Raw genomic sequence first — 12,551 nt, 5'->3', positions numbered from 1 at the left:
TGTTGGTGATTGCTGTTTAACAGTCTGATGGCCTTGAGATAGAAGCTGTTTTTCAGTCCCAGCTTTGATGCACCTGTACTGACCTCACCTTCTGGATGGTAGCGGTGTGAACAGACAGTGGCTCTGGTGGTTGTTGTCCTTGATGATCCTTTTGGCCTTCCTGTGACATCGGGTGCTGAAGGTGTCTTGGAGGGCAGGTAGTGATGCGTTGTGCAGATCGCAACACCCTCTGGAGAGCCTTGCGGTTGAGTGTGGTGCAGTTGCCGTACCAGGCAGTGATACAGCCTGACAGGATGCTCTCGATTGTGCATCTGTAAAAGTTTGTCAGGGTTTTAGGTGAAAAGCCAAATTTCTTCAGCCTCCCCTGTTTGAAGAGGAGCTGTTGCGTCTTCTTCACCACACTGTCTGTGTGGGTGGACCATTTCAGTTTGTGATGTGTATGCCGAGGAATTTAAAACTTTTCACCTTCTCCACTACCGTCCCTTCGATGTGGATAGGGGAGTGCTCCCTCTGCTGTTTTCTGAAGGCCATTATCATCTCCTTTGTTTTGTTGACGTTGAGTGACACCACACTCCGAGTGCCCTCACCTCCTCCCTGTAGGTTGTCTCGTCATTGTTGGTAAACAAGCCCACTACTGTTGTGTCGTCCAAACTTGATGATTGAGTTGGAGGTGTGTATGGCCACGCAGTCATGGGTGAACAGGGAGTACAGGATGGGGCTGAGCACCCACCCTTGTGGGGCCCCAGCATTGAGGGTCAGCGAAGTGGAGATGTTGTTTCCTATCTTCACCAACTGGGGGCAGCCCGTCAGAAAGTCCAGTACCCAGTTGCCCAGGGCGGGGTTGAGACCCAGGGCCTCCAGCTTAATGAGGAGCTTGGAGGGTACTATGGTGTTGAATGCTGAGCTGTAGTCAATGAACAGCATTCTTACATAGGTATTCCTCTTGTCCAGATGGGATAGGGCAGTGTGCAGTGTGATGGCGATTGCACCATCTGTGGACCTGTTGGGGCGGTATGCAAACTGAAGTTGGTCTAGGGTGGCAGATAAGGTAGAGGTGATATTATCCTTGACTAGTCTCTCAAAGCACTTCATGATGACAGAAGTGAGAGCTACGGGGCGGTAGTAATTTAGTTCAGTTATCTTTGCCTTCTCGGGTACAGGAACAATGGTGGCCATCTTGAAGCATGTGGGGACAGCAGATTGGGAAAGGGAGCAATTAAATATGCCTGTAAACACACCAGCCAGCTAGTTTGTCTGGAAGCGAGACGTCTGTGTCCGTAACGTGGTTGGTTTTCTTTTTGTAGATTTCCTGTAGACCCTGCCACATACGTCTTGTGTCTGAGCTGTTGAATTGCGACTCCACTTTGTCCCTATATCGACATTTCGCTTGTTTGATTGCCTTGCGGAGGGAATAACTACACTGTTTATATTCGGCCATATTCCCAGTCCTCTTTCCATGGTTAAATGTGGTGGTTCGCCCTTTCAGTTTTGCGCAAATGCCGACATCCATCCATGGTTTCTGGTTAGGGTAGATTTTAATAGTCACAGTGGGTACAACATCTCCAAATCACTTCCTTATAAACTCACTCACCGAGGCAGCGTATAAATCGATGTTATTCTCAGAGGCTGCCCTGAACATTTCCCAGTCTGCGTGATCAAAGAAATCTTGAAGCGTGGATTCCGATTGGTCAGACCAGCGTTGAATGGTTCTAGTCACGGGTACATCCTGTTTGAGTGTCTGCCTATAAGATGGTAAGAGCAAGATGGAATCGTGTTTGGATTTTCCAAAGGGGGGAGGTAAGGGAGGGCCTTGTATGCATTGCGGATGTTAGAGTAGCAGTGATCGAGTGTATTGCCTGCGCGAGTGCTGCAACCAATATGCTGATAGAATTTAAGTTGCCTTGTTCTCAAATTTGCTTTGTTAAAATCCCCAGCTACAATAAATGCAGCCTCAGGATATATGGTTTCCAGTTTACATAGTGTTCAGTGAGTTCCTTGAGGGCCGTCATGGTGTCTGCTTGAGGGGGTATATACAGTGCCTTGCGAAAGTATTCAGCTCCCTTGAACTTTGCGACCTTTTGCCACATTTCAGGCTTCAAACATAAAGATATACAACTGTATTTTTTTGTGAAGAATCAACAACAAGTGGGACACAATCATGAAGTGGAACGACATTTATTGGATATTTCAAACTTTTTTAACAAATCAAAAACTGAAAAATTGGGCGTGCAAAATTATTCAGCCCACTTTGTAGCGCCACCTTTTGCTGCGATTACAGCTGTAAGTCGCTTGGGGTATGTCTCTATCAGTTTTGCACATCGAGAGACTGACATTTTTTCCCATTCCTCCTTGCAAAACAGCTCGAGCTCAGTGAGGTTGGATGGAGAGCATTTGTGAATAGCAGTTTTCAGTTCTTTCCACAGATTCTTGATTGGATTCAGGTCTGGACTTTGACTTGGCCATTCTAACACCTGGATATGTTTATTTTTGAACCATTCCATTGTAGATTTTGCTTTATGTTTTGGATCATTGTCTTGTTGGAAGACAAATCTCCGTCCCAGTCTCAGGTCTTTTGCAGACTCCATCAGGTATTCTTCCAGAATGGTCCTGTATTTGGCTCCATCCATCTTCCCATCAATTTTAACCATCTTCCCTGTCCCTGCTGAAGAAAAGCAGGCCCAAACCATGATGCTGCCACCACCATGTTTGACAGTGGGGATGGTGTGTTCAGGGTGGTGAGCTGTGTTGCTTTTACGCCAAACATAACGTTTTGCATTGTTGCCAAAAAGTTCAATTTTGGTTTCATCTGACCAGAGCACCTTCTTCCACATGTTTGGTGTGTCTCCCAGGTGGCTTGTGGCAAACTTTAAACTACACTTTTTATGGATATCTTTAAGAAATGGCTTTCTTCTTGCCACTCTTCCATAAAGGCCAGATTTGTGCAATATACGACTGATTGTTGTCCTATGGACAGAGTGTCCCACCTCAGCTGTAGATCTCTGCAGTTCATCCAGAGTGATCATGGGCCTCTTGGCTGCATCTCTGATCAGTCTTCTCCTTGTATGAGCTGAAAGTTTAGAGGGACGGCCAGGTCTTGGTAGATTTGCAGTGGTCTGATACTCCTTCCATTTCAATATTATCGCTTGCACAGTGCTCCTTGGGATGTTTAAAGCTTGGGAAATCATTTTGTATCCAAATCCGGCTTTAAACTTCTTCACAACAGTATCTTGGACCTGCCTGGTGTGTTCCTTGTTCTTCATGATGCTCTCTGCGCTTTTAACGGACTTCTGAGACTATCACAGTGTAGGTGCATTTATATGGAGACTTGATTACACACAGGTGGATTGTATTTATCATCATTAGTCATTTAGGTCAACATTGGATCATTCAGAGATCCTCACTGAACTTCTGGAGAGAGTTTGCTGCACTGAAAGTAAAGGGGCTGAATAATTTTGCACGCCCAATTTTTCAGTTTTTGATTTGTTAAAAAAGTTTGAAATATCCAATAAATGTCGTTCCACTTCCTGATTGTGTCCCACTTGTTGTTGATTCTTCACAAAAAAATACAGTTTTATATCTTTATGTTTGAAGCCTGAAATGTGGCAAAAGGTCGCAAAGTTCAAGGGGGCCGAATACTTTCGCAAGGCACTGTACACAGCTGTGATGATAACTGACGAGAATTCTCTTGGGAAATAATATGGTCTACATTTGATTGTAATGAATTCTAGGTTGGGTGAGAAGAAGGACTTGAGTTCCGGGATGTTGTTACGATTATACTATGAGTTGTTAATCATGAAGCATACACCCCCGCCCTTTTTCTTCCCAGAGAGGTGTTTTTCTCTGTCGGCACGACACATGAAGAAACCCAGTGGCTGAACCGACTCCGACAACGTATCCCAAGAGAGCCATGTTTCCGTGAAACAGAGAATGTTACAATCTTTGATGTCTCTCTGGAAGGCAACCCTTGCTCTAATTTTGTCTAACTTGTTGTCAAGAGGCTGGACAATGGTATACTTGGAAGTGCTGGGCTGTGTGCACACCTACGGAGCCTGACCAGGAGGCCGCTTCGTCTGCCTCTTCTGCGGCGATGTTGTTTTGGGTCGGCTTCTGGGATTAGATCCACTGTCCTGGGTGGTCGTCCCAACAAAAGATCCGCTTCGTATTCCTGGTCATAATGTTGGTAAGTTGATGTCGCTCTCAAAGGCTCTGACAACATTGGCTGCGTGCATCGCATAGCAAAGTCATTGCATTAAATTTGATGCCTGCTACTATTAATTAGCTCCATTAACAAGGCTGGCATTAATCTGTGTGTGGGCCAGAAGGTGAGACAGGGCCATTGAAGTCACTCAGAGGAAACCCTCCGCCAGACCACCAGACAATGGCTTCTATGGGAGGTTGGCAATGTCTTCACCTTTCATGTTCTTATTTGTTTTGATGAAGGTGAAAGTGCAAATGTAGCTGATCCGTGTCAGTCAGTCTCTATTGTAACAAAGAGAAACCCTGTGAGTCAACTAGAGAGGCGAATTGCGACTGAGAGTCAGTGAAGAGCTCACAGGCTATTGTATGCAGGTGAAAGCCATCTTGCATGTGTCATTAGGTTGGTATTGACCCCTGAGTGACCCTCTAATGGTTCTGCTAAAATGTTAAATTCTACTGACAACACTCCAGCTAGCAAACACAACCAGCCAGTTAAGCGTCTGTAATCCCCTAATTAGTATACTACTTAACACTACAGTACTATCACAGGAATAAAGAAAATATACGCTATAATTAGCCTCAACATTTTATAATGCTTACAATGTAGTACAGTGTGTGTGTCCCATTCTTCACACTGACTCTCGTAAATCCCAAATGGCACCTTATTCCCTATATAGTGCACTACTTGTGACGAGCCCTGTGGGCCCTGGTCAAGAGAAGTGCACTTTAAAGTGAATAGGGTGCCATTTGGGATGCGTCCCTACTCTGTCTATTGTTCCCAGCTACATCCTGCCCGCCCAGAGAGTGTTCCCGTCCCGTACCTGACTGAGGGGTGTTGATAAAGCAGCTCTCTCTCTCTTTGTATTCTCACAGCTGGGCAAACTATCCGTTTGCTAAATTACTCCTCAATCAATAATACTAACACAGCTATACAGAAACTCAGAACTTCTGAAACATATTTTGGAACGCTCCCTTACAGAAATAACAAATACATTTTACAAGTGATAATGTGATCGCATGTAAAATCAACAAGTCATAACATGAAACATTTTAAAACATGATCTCGTGAAATAAACGTGACAACATGGAGATGCAAATGTTCAAGATGTGATACTTTGAAACTACAAATTTGATTAGATGATCTCATGAAATAAATGTGACAACATAGGTATACAAAATGTCAACATGTGAAAAAGCAGTTTCACACTTGAGAATTAGATTTTCACAAAAGTTTTTCACATGTTAAAGTTCAAATTCGATTTTCGCATTTGAAACTGAAAATGTCACATCTGAATCTGCAATTCACATGTGAGATGAAAACATTTGAACTCTAAATGTAATTCATGTGAACATATGGTTTCACTGACCTCACGTATCTATTTTTTACATGTGGAAATTTCAGCTCAACATGTGAAAACAGCTATTTTACAAATGAAAATGTAGTTTCACATGTGAAACTGCCATTTTCACAATTTAAACTGCAATTTTCAAATGTGTTTTTTTGTTGTAAGGGAAATAAATTATATGGGGGTTTTAAAGACAGTGGTACGCTCTTCAGCTAAAATAGTGTAATTGAAAAAAAAAATCTGTGACAGTATGATTCCATTTGACATGATAATTTAGTACTGACATCTCAATATGACCCCATCTGGGATTAGAGTTTACAACCTCTGGATTATGGATCTGCTGCTCCACAAAGTCTGTAGCATTCCTCTACACGTTCATTACATATAACACATCTCTGCACTTGGCAAAAAAATTCCATCTGCACTGCTATTTTCAGACTATTCTCTCATCATTGATATAACTGACTTATTTCATCAATTTGAGGAGTTTTCTGTATAGTTGTATAATGTTGGTGAGGCATATTATCCTGTTTTAATGTTACTCCTGAATATAATAGTTTTTCTTTTTTAACAAAACTGAGATTTACTTAAGTCCAAAGTGTAGGAATACAAGTGAAATCAATAATTGAGAAAGACATTGTGGCATGGCAGGACAATCGGAATGCTGTGAACCTAGAGGTTGTTCAGATCCAAGGTGAGGACATACACAATGTTATCATGAGTGTCAAATATGTCAATTGAAAACACTGTATGTTAAAAGCACTGTTTGTGTGTGTATCCTAAAGACGCATTTTGGTTTGCAGGGCATCACCTGTGAAATCTAATGTAAAAAAATATGCACATGTGAAAATTTGAATCCTCATGTGAGACGTATGTGATTAAATGGGAAACTCCGTGTGAAATATCATCACGTGAAGTGTTCCAAAAACACATAGTTTCACATGATTTCACATGTGAAATAAAAAAAATTCAAACATGTGGTTTTTCCGAGTCACAAGTCACACATTTGGTCGAACATGAACGAAACGCTGATAAGGAATTCACAAAACAGTAATCATGCTATGCACCACATAAAGCATAAGTACCCCATAAACTCACCAATGTGCTACAGTGACTGATTTCCCACATTTAAGCTGTGCTAGGCTCTGTACATCAGACCAGACCGTGTAGGACAGAAACCTACAGTATGTTACAGGGTTGGGGAGTAACTGATTACATGTAATCGGTTATGTAATATGATTACAAAAACCTGTAAATGTAATCAGTTATGTTACCAGTAAAAAATATTGTTGTCAGTGCAGTCAAAAAAAATGGATTTTTGTGTTTTATATATATTTCCACACTATGAGGTTGGAATAATACGATGAAATTGTGAAAATTATGAAAAGGCTCTTTTAGGCTAAGAGCTGTTGAAATCAGTATGAAAAATGTATGCATGCATTACTGTAAGTCTCTCTGGATAAGAGTGTCTGCTAAATGACCTAACTTTAAAATGTTAGACCAATAAGAACGAGAGTTCCAAAAAAAAAAATAATAATTCCCGTCCCGACTCAAACAACTCCCGGACAGTCCTAGCAAAGTTCTTGCATGAGAAATCGCTCTTTGCGAAGAAGTTATTTTTGTTTATTTTTGACCATTTTAATTTGAAACAATCACAGTAAAGTACTTAAGTGTTAATTGTTACCCAGGAAATATTAAGATAAAAACTGCTGCATTGGACCTTTAAGTTTGTTCTACTTGAGTGAGTCTAGTCTGACCACAATTCAGAGACCACTATGATGCCACAACAAATGTGTTTGATGGATCCTTTTTGTCATCTTCTAATGCCTCTTAAAGGGAAAGTAATCCAAAAGTAACTGAAAGTAATCAGATTACGTTACTGAGTTTGGGTAATCTAAAGAATTGTGTTACTGATTACAATTTTGGACCGGCAACTAGTACGATAACTGTAACGGATTACATTTAGAAAGTAATCTACCCAACCCTGTTCATAAAGTAGACTGGTAAATATATTACACTTCTTAAACATATAGCTGCAATGCAAGACATCTGTATTTCCAAAACAAAAAGACACTGCATGTGAGTATGAACAACTATCAAACATTGTCAATATTAAAAGAGACAATGGAATAGGGGGATATTGGATGAGGCATTATGGCTAAAAGAAAGGGAATATATTGCAAAGGAATTGCTTTGAGCATTGTGTTGATATTTACATGTACTCTAGTAATTTATCTGAGATATAACTCATTGGTAGCTATGTACCCTTATAGAAAAACACATGATTTCACATGTGAAATTCCCACATGTTTAGGAAATGCTTTTCATTCACATTGAACCAAATCTATTACTAGATTGTTTGCTTAGAAAGTAGCTAAGCCCTTGAGGAAAACCCACATGATTTCACAATTTTATTTCACATGTGAAATCATGCAAAACTATGTGTTTTTGGACCACTTCACGTGTGATGATATTTGACGTGGATTTTCATGTTATCACATGCTTCTTTTACATGTTGTCACATCAACTTGACATGTGAAATTCATGTGTTTTTGTCTTAAGGGTGGGCCTAAATATGTATTAGACTTTTACTTTCTATTAAACTGGACTGAATTACATTGCCACAAATGCCATTGCAATTACTAAGAACTCTGTCTTCTTACAATATTGTATTTCTTCCAGATATATATCTTCAGGCCTAAAGATGATGTAGTGAGCTCAGTAGCCTATAATTTTGATAAGTAAAAGCAATGTTGTTGTGGTGGATGTAACATAGGCTATAGCCTAAATCTCAACAACAACAACAAACTGCATTATAAGCTGTGGTTTCGTAGGCCTATTGAAGGTTCTGTCGTAATCGTTGGTCTGACAGGTCGGGTCATAGGAATCGCTGTTTATAGCAGTGTCGGATCTGTGCAAACGTGTCTGGGGTATCATTTCACACTAAACCAGCAATTGGCTCATATTAAAAAAATTATTTGAAACCGAATGTTAATGTGGATAGACAACAAAAGCACTATTTTCAAAGGATTGTCATTCGAACGGTTAAATATAGACATTATGTCATAATTTATTTATGACTTCAAATATTTTCCTACTTCGCACAATAGCCCTCAAGAAAATGTCAAATGCTATGCACTTGCTGACTAAATCAATATATCAATCAAAATTATACTAAGATCATAAGTTCAATTATTACAGACCTATGTGTATGCTTATGACCTCTAAACTGAGACCAAATTGGCTCCAACATAGGACCATAATTGGCTAAGTGTGTTTGATAAATTCACATTGGTCAGCATTAAAAAACACAATGTTTTATACAACAAATGTATTTAATGTCGTCTGTAGGCTATCATGGGAGACGGTTTACAATAATTTAGCATGCATCGGTATAGCCATTTTATAAATACAGTATACAAAAATAAACAAAGGACATTTTTCTGCACGTTAACAGTATATGACACAATTACATTAGTGTTATAGGCTATATCCACACAAATTCAAAAACATTAAACAAAATAAAATGCAAAGATGAATATCATGTCTGAATTTACAATTGGTCGCCCTATCAAAATAGTATGACAATAACACCTATAGTGGAGTACCTATGTGATTGTACTGGACATCAGGGTCCTAAACCAACTGGACGAAAACATGACATTGTCACATAAAACCATGCAATATTACAAATAGCAGACTGTACCTCAATACTGCATTCTAAAACGTCAATCTGACCTTATAGGGCCATTCTGCACACTGAATCTCAGTCAGGCATTGATCATTTAGTATTTTCCAAATTATTCTAATTACTTTCCTAATTTCTGGGTAGGTGATTGAAGGTTGTTATTACTGTACATGCAGCTGCAGTTAGGTGGAAAATGTCATTCACATTTAAGGAGTGTAGGACTATAGCTTTTCAAAAATACATGTATCCTTACCCATATCAAGGCTGTGGGCTTATATCACTGGTGTGGTTTCTATCGTCGTCCGATGAGCAATCCGAGGAGTTGTACAGGAAGTTGTCACCTTCATCATCGTCACTGTCCCTGAAGTCTCTTATTCTGTTACTTTTGGCAGAACTAGTCTTTTGATAATCCGTTTGATCCTGTCCGTCCGATTTCTCCTGTCCGTTTTTGTTGCTTTTCTTAGTTTCAGCCTCCTGTGCGGCTTGCTCTTTGGCCTTCTTGCTCCGTTTCCACTTCATTCGCCTGTTCTGAAACCAAATTTTCACCTGAAAATGAAAATAACAAATATAATTGAGACAATGTGTTTTATATGGTCGAACAAGAATAGTTCGAGTTAATAGGCCGTTTTTAGATACGAGCCGTTCGTAATGGGCAGCACCTGGCCAGATCATAGAACACACAACTAAAGAACAGTGTTTTCATGTAAAAACGGATTGAATAGCAACATAGTGGTATGTTTCCCAATGGCTCTCAAACAAACATGTATTTGAAGCTCTTATATACCTGCGTTTCCGTCAGCATCAAGGATGTAGCCACCTCAAAGCGCTTCGGTCGCGACAGATACTTATTCAGTTTGAATTGATGCTCGAGCTCCAGTAGCTGCTGACTTGTGAATGCAGTCCTTGGTCTTCTGCACTTTCCAAGCAAGTTTGACTGGGCCTGAGCTGGAAAACAAAATGTAAATTCATTTCTATACTCATGAGGTCAAGAAAAAAAGTATATCAACGTGCGTACGTGTTTTACATTAGGCATATGCACGGCGTTTGAATACATTATTCGATAGGCAGTAGACTGAGGCTACAATTAAACCGCTATATGCCTGAAAAGTACAATTAGTTCTGCAAACAAAATTAATAATATTGAGATAACAATTTCCCTATACGATATATGGCCTATATGATATAGCCTATAACAATATGTCCTTTTGTAATAAGCAGGATAATCATTTCAGGTTAAAATGGTTAATCAGTTGTTGAATATTAAATGGATAAAAGTTGATATTAAACTGATTTAAATGGAACATATAGAAAACATATATCATTTGGGAAATAAATGTGTTGTTTATTTGCACACTATGCAGCCTTCTTAAGAAACGGGTTCAGGTCGAAATTGCCATAATATTGTTAGTATAACATCTAACATTGTCTGACTATATATTCAGAGAGAGCTAAGCTATTTGCCACCTCATTTTAAACACATCTGTTAAAACGAACAGGGGAAAAAAGCGCAGTATCTGGTTAGCAAACAGTGTGTCGGCTGCGAGTTTCACACTGTCACTTTCCCACTGTCCATTATATGTCCATTTTAGTTTCTCTCTGAAAACCTATCACCCCTCTCCTCGCACCTTCACCAAGTCTTGAGGCAATACAGGCACCAATGGATGAATAATGTAAAATCCATCAACTTGCTCGCCAAGTGCGTATACAGCAAATATAAAGTCAGCAGTTTTTTACTAGCAGTGCAAAAATAATTGTATAATTAAAAGCATAGACGATAAACTATGAAAATGAAATGGCAGCAGTTATACTCACAATACTCACAATTAAAATCGGGCATTTTGGGTAGCATCATTCCCGCTGTGGAGACTCGCAGCCAGTGGTCGAGTTGAAACGTCCCGGCCGAGAGTTTGAGGGAGTCGCTGCATGGATGGTGGTGATGGGACCCATGCGGATATGAGTAGGACAAGGCAGGGTGCTGCCCGAGGGAGTAGGTATACATGGGGTGGCCGTAGAGAGCCTGGGGAGGGATCCCTGCGCTGCTCTGTGGATGTAATCCAAGCATACTGTGGGGACTGTTCAAGAAGCCTGGTTTAGGAATCAAACCAGAAGGGGAAATCCTAGGTGGAGACGGCGTCTCATTCCGTAAAGAGTCGGCATTCAATTCTGAGTTTGGTACACTTCCGGACGATGAAATGGAAGAGGATGATAGAGAAGTCACAAGCGCAAGCGGAGATGTCTGCACCTTCGGCGGGTCAACAGCCAGAAGCGCATCGATGCGGAAATTTTTGGATTTCTCCATTTGAACCAGTGTCCCCGTCGTTTGCAGACGTTGAACAGTTGTATCAAAACGATATTGAAGTGTCGTCGTCGTTCCACCTCTTACAAAGTTATGATCTCGGTTAAAGTGTGAGCAGTGAAACCAACGTGACACTTAATTCTTATTCGATATGGGATTGGTTCCACCCGTTTGGCATGGGGTTATCCCATTGGTCAATCCGAGCCATGTTTACAATGCGTTTAGTTGGCACATTGCATACCTCTCTAAGAAATGACCCGTCCCACTTTGGGTCGATGGGGCACTTTTTTTTAGAACATTTTAATGAATGGGTTGGATATATTTGCATTGAACAATAATATGATATACATTTAGCCAAATATGGATAGACTTGAAAATGTATTGAGAGCTTATTAACCTATTTATAGTCACATAGTTTAATTAAATTCCAAGTTGTGAAGACTTCAACCTATAATGTCGGGCGATTGCAACGGTGGAAATTTGCTCCTCCATCTTATAGTAACTGTCCAGTGAAAATCTCACGTTTAAAAGTTAATACTATCTAAACTTATAGTCTACCCAAACAATGTTGTTGACTCATCCTATACTCGCATTTGTAGCCAAAACAAACTTGTATCTCAAACAGAGATGAGAAAAATGCTTGCTATTTCCTCATAGAGGATGATGTCATCCTCCTGAAGAGGATGAGCTGGCCAATCAGTGGTCCATGAGCTGGCCAATCAATAGGCTATTTTTAATGATCAGTATAAGCCAACACCATTCTGTTGATGGGGTATGCCCACAACATTCCGACACAGAAAAACTGCTTTTGACATACATAGGTACCATGGAAGGAAAACTATTTGACTCATATTCTAATTAATTATAGATCATATTTCATAGAAATTTCAAAACACTGGACAGTTACTTTAAAAAAAACTATAACCTATACTTTCCTAAGGGAAATTATTCAAATTATTTTTTGGGTAGACCGTTGTGAAGAGAATATGGCGTTCACCATATTGACAGCTAACGGAAGGCTCGT

General features: G+C 40.1%; 1 protein-coding gene across 1 annotated transcript; it reads right to left on the bottom strand.

Annotated features, from left to right (window-relative positions):
* Positions 1 to 8,928: 8,928 nt before the first annotated feature.
* LOC115104602 (motor neuron and pancreas homeobox 1-like) lies at positions 8,929 to 11,598 on the bottom strand. Its single transcript, XM_029625960.2, has 3 exons — positions 11,053 to 11,598; positions 10,016 to 10,176; positions 8,929 to 9,777 (listed from the first exon to the last, which is right to left on the bottom strand). The coding sequence occupies exons 1-3, from the start codon at positions 11,528 to 11,530 to the stop codon at positions 9,490 to 9,492; spliced, it is 927 nt and encodes a 308-aa protein (XP_029481820.1). The 5' UTR covers positions 11,531 to 11,598; the 3' UTR covers positions 8,929 to 9,489.
* Between the last annotated feature and the right edge of the window lie 953 nt (positions 11,599 to 12,551).

The sequence above is a fragment of the Oncorhynchus nerka genome, linkage group LG22, assembly GCF_034236695.1.
Source record: "Oncorhynchus nerka isolate Pitt River linkage group LG22, Oner_Uvic_2.0, whole genome shotgun sequence".
In the NCBI taxonomy this organism is placed as follows: domain Eukaryota; kingdom Metazoa; phylum Chordata; class Actinopteri; order Salmoniformes; family Salmonidae; genus Oncorhynchus; species Oncorhynchus nerka.
Note: the sequence above shows the minus strand (reverse complement) of the source record. Positions and strands in the feature narration are given on the sequence as shown.